The sequence below is a fragment of the Schistocerca cancellata genome, chromosome 12 (genome assembly GCF_023864275.1).
Source record: "Schistocerca cancellata isolate TAMUIC-IGC-003103 chromosome 12, iqSchCanc2.1, whole genome shotgun sequence".
NCBI classification, from domain to species: domain Eukaryota; kingdom Metazoa; phylum Arthropoda; class Insecta; order Orthoptera; family Acrididae; genus Schistocerca; species Schistocerca cancellata.
The window spans coordinates 145,230,920-145,244,102 of record NC_064637.1 but is presented as its reverse complement, the minus strand read 5'-3'; the positions used below and the strand labels follow the sequence as shown (position 1 = coordinate 145,244,102).

General features: G+C 38.8%; 1 protein-coding gene across 1 annotated transcript in view; it reads left to right on the top strand.

The window, feature by feature from the left end:
* LOC126109529 (uncharacterized) overlaps nt 1-10,651 on the top strand; it is a 73,699-nt gene extending 63,048 nt beyond the window's left edge. The window contains exons 3-4 of the mRNA XM_049914548.1: nt 9,859-9,968; nt 10,078-10,651. Of these exons, the coding sequence (XP_049770505.1) occupies nt 9,859-9,968; nt 10,078-10,651 (684 nt within the window). The remainder of the gene's footprint in view (nt 1-9,858; nt 9,969-10,077) is intronic.
* Nucleotides 10,652-13,183: the final 2,532 nt, after the last annotated feature.

Here is a 13,183-nt window from a genome sequence, read left to right as displayed (position 1 = left end):
CTCACTGCAATGATGACAGACACTTCGACCGCCGAGGCACCATGGTATTGTTCACTGCCAGATCTCAAGAACATTCTGCAATTTCTTACAAATACCAGTGACACTGGTTTTCCAGCAAAACAAATTCAATGGCAGCTCTCTGCTTGGTATGCATCTCTGTTACATAAATTATTTTGAAGGCTATGTATATTAGAACTTCATGAAACTATAGGGGCTGAGGTAGGAATATTCCATGCTGTCCCACAACTAATTCCACATTTATTAAACAAACTGGCCAAGAAAGAAGGGTAATGTTACATTACCCACTGAATGCCCCTCACATTTAATTATAAACTGACATAATGACTTGCCACTACTCACCTTAAGGAAGCATAATTTGAAATACTACTGATACATGAACAAAAAACTTATTAGCTACTGAACTGCTATTTCCTTCGTCAAACTGAGATACTAGGCAGAAAGAACCAGCCGCTCTGAGGAAATCACATCTTGCAATGTTGAGGGGAAAGTACGATGGAGGGGGGATGAAATCAAATTTTTCACCACAGGCCTGGAATTTTGAAGCTCCCAATTGCTTGAAGCATTAATAAGGACACCTGGTCTGAAACCCACATATTCCCATACGTGTCCCAATGCTCTTAGGGGTCAATCTGTATTAAGTGGTTCAGTGATGGTTGCTTGACCATTTCTAAATATTTTCATTTTTTATATATGATTGCCCGATATTTGAGAAGTTCAAAACAGTTTTTCAAAATAATTTATCTTGCACCTTTACTGGATGGATGCCATTTTATTTGCAGCAGAGCAACATTTTTCAGTCTGGAGACATTAGCCAAACTTTAATATCTCTGCACTGGGTTAAGTTACAACATTGCATATGACATGATCGTTTTTAGAAAAGTGTCCTCTACAACATTGTCTATTACACAAGCTACCCTGAATTCAAAAATAACTAGTCAAAATGACTTCCAAAGTTTGGTATCCAAATATTCAAAAAATTGCTTTTCGGGTCCAAAAATAACAAGAAGTGATTTATGTGAGTATTTTTTCCTATAGTTTGATATATACACTAGCCTACTAGACTCCTATAGAGCAAGAAAACTTACAAATGTTTCCGTATTTTTTAAAAATTTTTGAAATATGAAAATTTTCATTTTTTGTAAAGTTTGTGGTTAGTTCTCAGGTAGGACTGAATATAAAAATATGATTTTTGCACAGTTTGTACACCTATATGATAGCAAAGTACCATAAAAATTTCAACATTGATACGACTGAACAAAGATATGAATTTTTTGAAAATGAGGAGATAATTCACATTACTCTACAACAGATCTTGTGGCTGTTGCCTATTTAAATGGTTTATTGTTTCACTGCAATAAAATTTACCTGTGACATTTAGTAAACACTGTCACCCAATATTCATTTAGTTTATTTGTTTGATAATGCAACATTAAACAATAGATTTCACTTTTGTTCTACAGCAATAAAATTGCTATGTGTAGCATTGTTGTGATCAGTCTGTTCTGAAGAGTCTGTTAAGAGTGGATGTACATACTTCACTGAGTGTAGAATGTGTTAGGTGCTTTGTCCTGTGTGTAATTTGTATTTTTGAGAGACTAATTCGAATCCAGTAACATGGATGAACAGTGTCTGTTGAATATATAGTAAGTGAAGCGTGTCACAAAACAGTTTACAGTTCAGTTTCAAAAAATTTGAAAAATGTCTGACTTTGATGAAGTTAGACAAACTTTGTTTAAATTTCCAGTAAGTTCTGTAACATGAGTGTTTTGAGTATCACGAGAAGAAATATTTTCTGAACTACAGCTACATTTTAGGAAGAAAGTGCTGTGATCCACTTACAGTTCATAAAATGCCTATTACTAAGGGTTTGAGGGAAATAAAACCTAAACACATGTCTTTGTGATCTGAGTGAAACAGCTTCCCAAGTGAAACGTACAGGGCTATTACAAATGATTGAAGCGATTTCATAAATTCACTGCAGCTCCATTCATTGACATATGGTCACGACACACTACAGATACGTAGAAAAACTCATTTAGTTTTGTTCGGCTGAAGCCACACTTCAGGTTTCTGCCACCAGAGCGCAGTGAGAAAATGGCGACAGGAGCCGAGAAAGCGTATGTCGTGCTTGAAATGCACTCACATCGGTCAGTCATAACAGTGCAATGACACTTCAGGACGAAGTTCAACAAAAATCCACCAACTGCTAACTCCATTCGGCGATTGTATGCGCAGTTTAAAGCTTCTGGATGCCTCTGTAAGGGGAAATCAATGGGTCGGCCTGCAGTGAGCGAAGAAACGGTTGAACACGTGTATCTGGACATGCTGGAAAATTGGCTCATGCCACAACTGGAGACCGACAGCGCCGACTCCATCTTTCAACAGGATGGTGCTCCACCACACTTCCATCATGATGTTCCGCATTTCTTAAACAGGAGATTGGAAAACCGATGGATCGGTCATGGTGGAGATCATGATCAGCAATTCATGCCATGGCCTCCACGCTCTCTCGACTTAACCCCATGCGATTTCTTTCTGTGGGGTTATGTGAAAGATTCAGTGTTTAAACCTCCTCTACCAAGAAACGTGCCAGAACTGCGAGCTCGCATCAACGATGCTTTTGAACTCATTGATGGGGACATGCTGCGCCAAGTGTGGGAGGAACTTTATTATCGGCTTTATGTCTGCCGAATCACTAAAGGGGCACATATCGAACATTTGTGAATGCCTAAAAAAACTTTGAGTTTTTGTATGTGTGTGCAAAGCATTGTGAAAATATCTCAAATAATAAAGTTATTGTAGAGCTGTGAAATCGCTTCAATCATTTGTAATAACCCTGTAATGTGATTCCTGGATATTCCCTGTGCTCAAATTGTTACTCAAAAATATTTATTGTGAATCTAGAAACAAAATCATGTAAACTTGTTAATGACATTTATATTCCTAATGAGGAAGCTGTTAGCATATTGGATTTTGCTTGTTCTAAGTTAGACGTATCTCCTACTTGGAAAATAACAAAATTAAGTAGCCAAAAAATAAAAGCAGCTATTGAAAAAGGTACAACAAATTTCATACAAAATTACGAAAGACTTGGAATCATGCTTTAATAATACAGATACCAACATTATTTGTAAAGAAAACCTACAACCAGCATCATCTGACACTGAGTATTTGAGCTCAATATAGAAATTAAAAATTAAATGTTAAGAGACATCTAAAAGCGGATGCAAAGCTCAGTTATCTTAACAACAAAGAGTTACTAGATTTAATGGTATGTGACACTAACAGTTGTGACTGCATAATGAGTTTGTGTAATAAATGCCCCATTAAGGAAACCATTATTGAGTTGTTCCACATATATGATGAGGAAATGCCAGACAGCATTACCTTCAAACAGTGAGTCACAACTGACAGGGCAGAAATGATACCAGTGGTTACATCTCAAGAAGAGTACTTCAATTCTTTAATTGATAACTTACAAAAACTCGTAAGTCACCACTATGCTTCTAAAATCCAAAGTAAGTTTTCGAAGGACAAAAAGCTCAACTTCGTGAAACTGAATGCATTGTGGGAAATACGGAAGCGTCCGATCCAACCCGTCGGCTTTGACCCATGACGTCACAAATATGGCAGAAACGACCATAAACGACAATTCCAATATGGCGGATATAAAAACGTTGCATACGTATCACAAAGACGAAAACACATAGAAAAACAACACACACAAAGGTTTCACAACAACAATCTGCCAACATTGATAGCAAACAAAGATAATAATAAACAAGTGGTACTCAAGGCCAGGCAGGGCACGATACCTCACTCCATTGTGCTACACTAGCGTCAAGTGCTGAACAGAGTAAATACTTCCTTCTAGTGTTATATTTGTCAATGTTACTCCTCTTTCCAAAACTGATCAGCTGCTGATAAATTTCATTAATGAATAAAAGAACTAAGACTAATTAGTATGCCTAATCTTTAACTAGCTGTCAACAGGATTTTTTACAGCGGACACCACACGTTATATGCAGTACACACTTCTGTTCCCCGATCACCGATTACCCCAAATTATTACAATGCCCTAAGACAGTGAATAAAAATAGGAGAAGTAAACTTTTTCACATTTGTAACTTCGAAATCTAATACTACCAGTAACAAACACTTTTGAGCTTAAACATTTAAAAAGATGTGAATGTAGATGTGCTTTCAGTACTATCATCTACCAAACCGCAGAAAGGAAAGTTTGAATGGGGTGGGGGATAACATAATTTACATTTCTTGGCTATGCTTAAGAAGGGGGTAGATGAAGTCCACCTCCTTAATGTTGTTGGTCTGTTTACATCTATTGCTAGCTACATTATGTTATTAACCATTTGGCTTGTGTCTATGTGCAACTAAATATGTACAATTTTGGTTTTCACGGAGAAATTAGATCCACTCAAAAAAACTGAATCTATTCAGATAACCATAGCAATAAAATTTATTACAACCCAATATCTTTATAGCAGCAACCAACTAATTGACACGGCTGCGAGTTTTTACACTGCACAAGAACTACACATTCCTCAATGAAACAGTCATATTTGAACACAGAAGTCTTCCTTCCTTAAGGTCAAAATCTATTGTCTTTATTACCTGCATAGACTATCTGTCCTATGTCCATAATGCGTGTTATGCATACTGTGTTGTATATTTTGGCCTAGTGATTTGTAATTTACTACCTTGACAAATCATAACTGACAAACCTTGAACGAATAAAGATAAATAAAAATAAATACTGAAAGAAAAAGTCAAAACAGCAGAAATGAAGAGGAAAGTAGGATGACAAATTAGCAGTGACAAAGTAAGGGCTCTCCTACACATTTCAAAATTATGTCATCCCCCACATCCTCAAGGAACTACTCACTATGAGTCTGAACAACAAGTGTTTAATGTAATCACTAGCATCAGTTTGTGGAGGTGAAGCTTATACACACCTAACAAACTACTTCCAATATTTCTTTTTAAGAAAGGTTACATTAACAATAACATAACTTTTCTTTCAAAATTTAACTTATTATGCATACAAGACTCAGGTTAGAGCTGTACAAGATTTACGTCTAAGGCAAGCTCATTTACACAAAGCAGTGCCTTTAGATTCATCATTTTCTATATCTACTGCTTCACATCTTCATATCGGCCTCAAACATTCCCTTGTCTTCGAATATTACGATTCCATTCTATTCCAGCTTTAATACATGAAAAACTATGATTAAGAAATTGCCGGCATATTTGCTGGGCAAATCAAAATTCACTAATATACGCTACGTGGCAATTTCAGCGAATATAGTTGAAACAACTGATTTACATATAAACGGTTTCCCCAAGGTAGACAAACATTACGACTTCGAATGTAGCCTAGTATTGCAAATAACTATATGCACCAACATCTACAGCTCCCGAAAATAGCGCCGACGCCGTAAGTGAAGTCTTACTCGCAAATTTAGAGTAGACCATTTTAATTCAACCAAGTCTCATGCGAACACGTTTCAGTCCCACGAAAATAATGTTACAGACAAATTCGTATTACCTTTCCATGTGCATATTAACGCAATAAATGACTGGTCAAGAATACATGCTAATAATGATTGCATTTACGGGATGGCCCATCTCCCTCGGAATCTGAGGTATCTCCCGGATAGAATGTGTGTAAAAAGATTGCGGCTCCTAGTTCCTTCTGGTAACTTCTTACATCGGGGAATTTTTAATTTAATCGGCATAAAGCATTAAACTGTAGCTATTTGGTTACAGCACACTACCATAATGGCATAACAAAAGCATCCTTCAAGTGCAGCTGAAGGTAAAGAAATCACTAACCTGAAAATAAAATGAGCGTGATATCAGGATAAGCCTAACAGCATGAAGAATAGTTACTAAACTTACCCAGGAGAAAGCGTGCCTGAAAGCCCAGAATCAAGTAGTTCAAAATGGACGGGCACACCACCACAATACTCATGTTCCCACCACGTGACCGCTGCTAGAAGGGCGGTCAAACCAGTGAGGTGAAACACGTGAACATCGTAAACAGAAGAAAACCGACGGCGCCAAACTGTGACCAAACCTTCGACCATAGATAAAATCTATGGTCGAAGGGCCAAACTAAATTACACAACTTGTAAAGAGATAACTAATTATATGAGAAACTTTTGATATCATATTAGCATAAAGATGTTTCACAGTTCATCTAATGGAACAGATATGTCAGTAACTCAGCATAACTGGAGAGAACCGAAGAAAGGAAAATGCACGCATTCGAACTATCGCTGCCTGCAAAGCAAAGAATATTTAACACCACGTTGCTGAAACTCGAAAGTATCGCCCCTCGCAAAATGTTGATGCTGGAATGTTTCGCCCTCTAAAGGCTCGTCCACACGCAACGATCTGTCTGCGCAAATCTCTGCGCAGACACTTCGTTGCGTGAATAGATCAAGATACCAGCCAACGTTATGGTATTTTGATCTGCTTGGCTTTCTTAGTGATCAAGTAACGCCAAGACCAAGCAGGAGTACAATTGAAGATGAAATTGGAATTTCAATGTGCGAGGAAAGAGAACACGTGGTAATGTAAAACAATTTATTTCACATATGTTTATCAAAAGTTTATTCAAAAGAACATATTTGTGTGCAAACATAATAGAAAATTAAATGCTGTTATAAAAAGAACTCATCCTTCAGGACAATGTAAATAGCTTCACATGTGTTGGGTATTATTTCACACAACGCTTGTTTCGATATTGCAGTTGAAAATTCCAAATCCTTGTAGCTCCTTCCTGTTGCTAGGAATCTTAATTTTACCACCAGCCGTTCATGAGGAGAAATTGCCCTTCTCATACAAGTATTTTTTCTCATAATATGAGGGGTTACAAGCATTAAGAGATAATTATAGGTTTCGACATCCATCCGCAAATAATTTCGCCAGTCGTTAGGTTCGCCCTGCAACTCTCGCAGTACATTTACGTGAGAAAACTGCTTTCGCTTTAGCAGCCACTGTCTACGCCATTTTGACCATTTTCTCTGTTTCCTGCGGTTGGTCTGAATGTTTTTTGCAACACAAGTTGCGAACACAGACCACAACAGAACTTCCTCCATTTCTGTATTTCAAAATAACTGAATTAAAATTTTGACATTTACGGGGAGCGTAGTCGCTTGCCACTGATATTTCTTTTCTACACCGACAGATGGCGGGCGAGTAGCAGATTGGTATTTGGGTCGTGTGAACACACCACATTTGCAGCGATCTTTTGCATGTAAAGACATCCGCGTCGATGTCTGCGCAGACAGATCGTTGCGTGTGGATCGGGCTTAAGAGCAGGATAAAATCCTCATAATACCGTGAACACAAGAAAACAAGGCACTACGAGTACAGTGAGTGACAAATAAAATGGATACAGCTAGGATATAATTAACTCAGAGGAGCAACAAAAGTTACGCACTGAAACAAATGAGAATGAGTAAAAATCATTACAGATAAAACAGGAGTTGCCAACATCCCGAGCAATAACTATATATACATAGTAGGAAGCTAAAGAGTGCATGTACAGTAATAACTAAGGGAGTCAGCAGACTATGTGACAGATAAACGAAGCCACTTCATGTTCCTGAGACCAGTAACTACCGAGAATGTCACTAACGCTATAAAAAGGTTCAAGGTAAGAATATCTGCTGGACATGATGAAGTGTCAAGCTACCTATTCAAGTAGGTGATAGCAGAAATAATTACAACTGCTCATTCCAAGGAGTATTTTCTGGTCAACTTAAAGTAATTAAAATGCTACCTGTATACAGTGAGAGAAACGATGATGATCCTGACAATTACAGACAGTATTCTCAGGATCAGGCTTGTCCAAAACATTAGAAGTGATTATGCTCAACAGGTTAACTCCTTAATTGGAGAAGCATAATATGGTAACTCCTGCACAGATTCCAGGAAGGAAAATCAATGGAAGCAGCAAAAGAAACATTAACGTAATTTATAGTACACGCCGTGGACAACGTAACGACAGTGTCTCGAGTTTTTCTTTACTTATCCAGGGCGTTCGACACAATTACTCTTGCAGTCCTAGTGAGGAAACTAGAGAATACTGGTAATTGTGGATAAGTTGCAGACTGGATAACATGATATCTCAGCAATATACAGAGGTCAAGAAGCTACACGGATCAGAAATTAGAAGCATTAATTACGGAGTACCTCAAGGATGTGTAAGGGGACTGATCCTCATCAATTTATTTGCGAATGATGAACAAACATATGAAAATGAAAATAAGATTTTGTATGTTTAATGTTATCACTGTGCTAAATATTTCCAACGATTTTGAAGCATTTGAGAAAAAAACTTTCACATTAGTCAATAACTCAGCCAATGATTCGTGGAAAATGAGTTACTAATTAATCTGAAAAACACTAAGTGCATGGTTTTCAACAATAAGCAATACATGAAAGTTATTCATGTGAGAAAGAACTGGAAGAAGTAGCTTCATTTAAGTTTCAAGTGTGACAATAAACACTGAGCTACACTGGAACAGATAAACACTGTATACAATAAGCTAAGCTCAGTGATACTTGCAACAGCTGGCTCAGTATGCACATCACGGCCTTCAGTGTACCTTCTCTCACGGAGTTTTTGAAGCACACTTGTGGCTTGGACAGTGGCGCCGACTTAGGTGGGGCAATGTACTTTGTGCCCCCCCTCCTCTATAGTTAAAAGTAGGGGCCTCACCCCCCCCCCCCCCCAATAACCAAACATTCATTTCTCACCCCTCTCTCCCCCCCTTCCTCATCCTTTACTGGGAAATTTGTTAAAACTTGCACATACATTTTTGCATAATAGTATGTAATGATTATGCAGGAAAAAAATACCGATTTTACGAGCTATTGCGTATTCCTTTCTGCTAGTCCTTGAACCTCTGCATATGACGAACTGTCGTGACAGCGTTTGTCCCGTGCATCTTTACTATTCGCAGACTTTTACTGTACGGAGGTATGCGGGGCACGAAAGCTCACCTGGAGCTCGCAGCACTTTGGCTGCTACGACGAGCTCCACTTCCTCCCACAACTGCCTGCTGGCAGCTTGTAAAAGAAACAAATGAGCAATAGTGACACCGAATTTGATGGCGATCGCTAGAAGGACTAGGTAACGTTAAAGACCCTTCATACATTTTTGTAAATTCTATTGACAAGCACTAGGTACAACATCACACAAATCAGCACCGGCTCCAGGTATTTTGCCGCTCCACGCGAACATGTCAAGCGTCCCCCCCACCCCCTTTTTGGAATAGTCAAGTTTTCTCACAACATATTTCATACATGACGCCTTATTTTCACATATGACACTCATTCGTCTCTTTGTTGTGAATATGCCGTTTAAGATCAAAGCAGCAGTCAGTGATACGTTTACAGTGCAATACATTTTAAGACATTTTTGTTGGAGGGAACGTTTCTTTCGTGAATCGGAGCACAGTGTTTCTGTACCATAGATAATTTTCAATAAGACCCTTGATTTTATGAATATTTTGTATTTCCAATTTAGTCTCACATTCCTTCATTTACGCAAGATGGATATGCCGACCCCAAAAAACTGCCGCCCTGGGCGATGGCACGGTTTGCCCCGCCCTAGAGCCGGCCCTGACAATAATCAACACTATTGTTACATGGCTACTTCTTGTTAGGCGCACAGTACTGTTACGCAGGCCGCAGATGATGTTGGCAGCGAACGTAAGCATTCCGGAGCTAGGCATCGCCAGTGGTCAGTTAGTCTTACTGTGACTCGGTTCAATTATTAATCTTTTGTCCCTTACTGTCTAGTTAAAAATGGACAAGTTTATAATTAGGAAGAAATTTGACAATGTGGAAAGTGTTGGCGATGGTGAAGCTAGACCTAGTGTTAGTGGTGCTGTGACACAGATAGTGACGGTGTCAGAAAACACTGCTTTCAGAAAAAAACAACGCTGTTATCAGCCCTCTTGGAAACAGCATTTTGCGTTACAATAAGGTAAAATATGTTATTTTTTGCAAAATTTGCAGACAAATGTTTGAAGAAAAACGTTTTCAGTTTTCGTGCAAAATGGAAAAACCTGTCATGGAAACTGGTTTTTCGAACTGGAAGAAAGGGGTAGAAAAGTTGAAAGCGCATGAAGCATCGGGCTGCCACAGAGAAGCTGTACTGAAATCAAAATCCTTAAAATCGAATGTCAATGTATTTAGCCAGATTTACAACAATAAACTGACACAAATGAAAGAAAACCGAGTTTGTTTACTAAAAATCATATCTTCCCTCCGTTATTTAACAGTGCAGGGGCTTGCAATGCGTGGGCATATTGATGAAGCAAGTAACTTCGACAATTTATTACGCTTTCGATGTGAAGATAACCAGCTACTTCTAATATGGCTACAGCGCAGAACTTACAAATGGACATCCCATGATGTGCAAAACGAAATTTTGGCCATTTTAAGTCATACACATCTTAGACAATTATTGGAGGACATCAAGATTGCAGAGTATTTTGCAATAATAGCAGACGAAACAACAGACATAGCCACCAAAGAGCAATTTAGTATCTGTATAAGATTTGTTGATGCTTCGCTAGAGATGGAATAATAATTTTTAGGGCTATACTCAATACAAAGTACCACAGCTAATGCTCTGTCTGTTATTATTATCGACATTTTAAGACAATTTGATTTGCCTACATCTAATTGTAGGGGCCAATGCTTTGACGGTTCAGCTAACATGGCCAAATTATATAATGCTGTCCAGGCAAAGTTTATGGAAATGAAGAAGAGAGCTATGTTTGTGCACTGCCTTGCACACTGTTTAAATCTAACGCTACAAGACACTGTGAAAGCAGTTCCAGAATGTCGAAATGCATTGAATGTTATGAAGGACTTAATACACTTTGTGAGAGATTCACCTAAAAGATTAGATCTTTTTGCTCAGCTGAAGGCAGATGCCTCTACAAATTTGAAACCACTCCGTCCTACAATGTGGGCCGTAAGATACTTGGCAATGTCTTCAGTTTTGTCCAACTATACAGAACTTCAGGAATTTTTTCTAAATGTTTCAAGAAATGACAATTCAGACACTGGGGCCAAAGCAAACGGCTTTTTGATTAATATGCAGACATATGATTTCTTTTTCATGTTATCACTTTTGGTAAAACTGTTTGGTCTCATTGATATTGTAAACATAGCACTACAGAGGAAATCCCTACACTTAGAGTAGGCCAATAAGATGATTTCCACTATTGTAACTTCCATTAAATTTATGAGAAACACTTTTGAATCATTCTGGGGTGAAGTAACTTCAAAATGTCAAGATGTGGATGTTGATTCCCCAAAATTATGCCGTAGAAGAAATGTCCCTGAGAAATACGATGACTCCATGAATTCATCTGTAGAAACATTCACTAAAGTATGTGACAAATACAGAAGATTGTATTATGAAACAATGGATACATCCACCAGCTTCTTGGAATCACGGTTCAAAACTCAGTCATTCATGTTTGTGAATCAAACTGAACAATTTCTTCTTGGTGATAACAAACATTCATTCGATATTTTATCTTTCTACAAATCAGATATAGACAAAGAGTGCTTGCTTCTCCACCAAAGATTATCCAAAGTAGTGATTCTGCGAATATTAGTTCATTGGATGACACAGTGAAATACCTAAAACAGGAAGACCACCTGTTTGACCTACTGCCTGAACTAGTCAAATTCATACGTGTAGTGCTGACGATTCCGGTAACGTCCTGCACCGCTGAGCGATCGTTTTCTTGTCAGCAGAGGGTGAAAACGTATCTTCGTTCTATAATGAGGCAGGATAGTCTTAATGTCATCGCCCTTCTCTGTAATATCATTGCCACAGATACTACTACAACGCTGCGCCAACACAAGGTTGGCAGCCCGTCATTTGTCAAGCACAGCGGACTCTAGTGGGCTGTGCAGCTCGACGGAACTGGGGTGTTCCTCTTTCACTTCTTACCTAGATTTCAACCTAGGCAGACGCACCTTCATAATCGGCCCTCAGCCAGTTGTGTAATGTTTCCATTGATTCTCTGAGGAGGGCCCATCAGGCTTAGTCCCTGCGAATATGTTGTATTAGTCCATGGTATTCCATGTTACGAGACTGTCAGTTCATAGCCGCAGCTGCAATCCTACACTCTGCTGAAGATAAGTAATTTCATTGTACTATGTGTTTCTTGAATTATAATCCTAACAGTGTGCTGTACCGCATGTTATTGCAACCTGGATTCCTTCAGCTCCTATCAACTCGGCCTCCTACTTATTTGCATTTAGTAACGAGCTGAAAACACCCACGCGTTTTGTGCCTCTAAACAGTGAGAGACAATAAATAAAATGGCGACGAGTCTGGTCCCTTATTTCCGAGTTCCCTAAAGCTGCAATTCTGGTTCTTTGCTTCCGTGTTTGTCCACTTAGTTTCGCCTAGGTTGGCGACGTGCTTTCGCCCTGCGGTCACTTGCTTGCTCACTTTTCTGGTTTGCCCCCGTCTGCGGTACGGTAGTCGCTACCCGCTTCACGGATTTGCTTGCTTCCTGTTTGTTGCACCATGGCTTCGCAAAGAAAACAACCTTCGCTGCCCGAGCTTTCACAATTTCAGACGCAGTAGATGACACAGTTGCTCGCAGCGATGCAAGGACTAAAGTGCACGTCATTAAAGACGGCGGCCGAGTTTAGGTTCGTTCTGCGCATCTGACATCAAAAAACACAGTCAGCCAACGAACAGAGAACGACGTTGCCAGAGTTCGACTGCAGTGCAGAGCACGGACGAGTGTGTTCAGTTTTAGAAACGTTTGGTCATAAATGAAGTAATTGAACAGAAGCAATGTCTTGATAGCAGACTTTCTATAAAAGAAACTTTGGAAAAAGCATTCTTTATACCAATTGCTTCATATTCTATTAATTAATTAAACCAAACAAGCAATAAGCCTCCTAATTCAGTCAATAGCAAGGAAATTCATTCTCACTAACCGCTTTTTCGCAATAAAGAACAGCGGTAATTGTTTATTTTCTATTGTTCAAAATGGTTCAAATGGCTCTGAGCACATTGGGTCTTAACTTCTGAGGTCATCAGTCTCCTAGAACTTAGAAATACTTAAACCGAACTAAC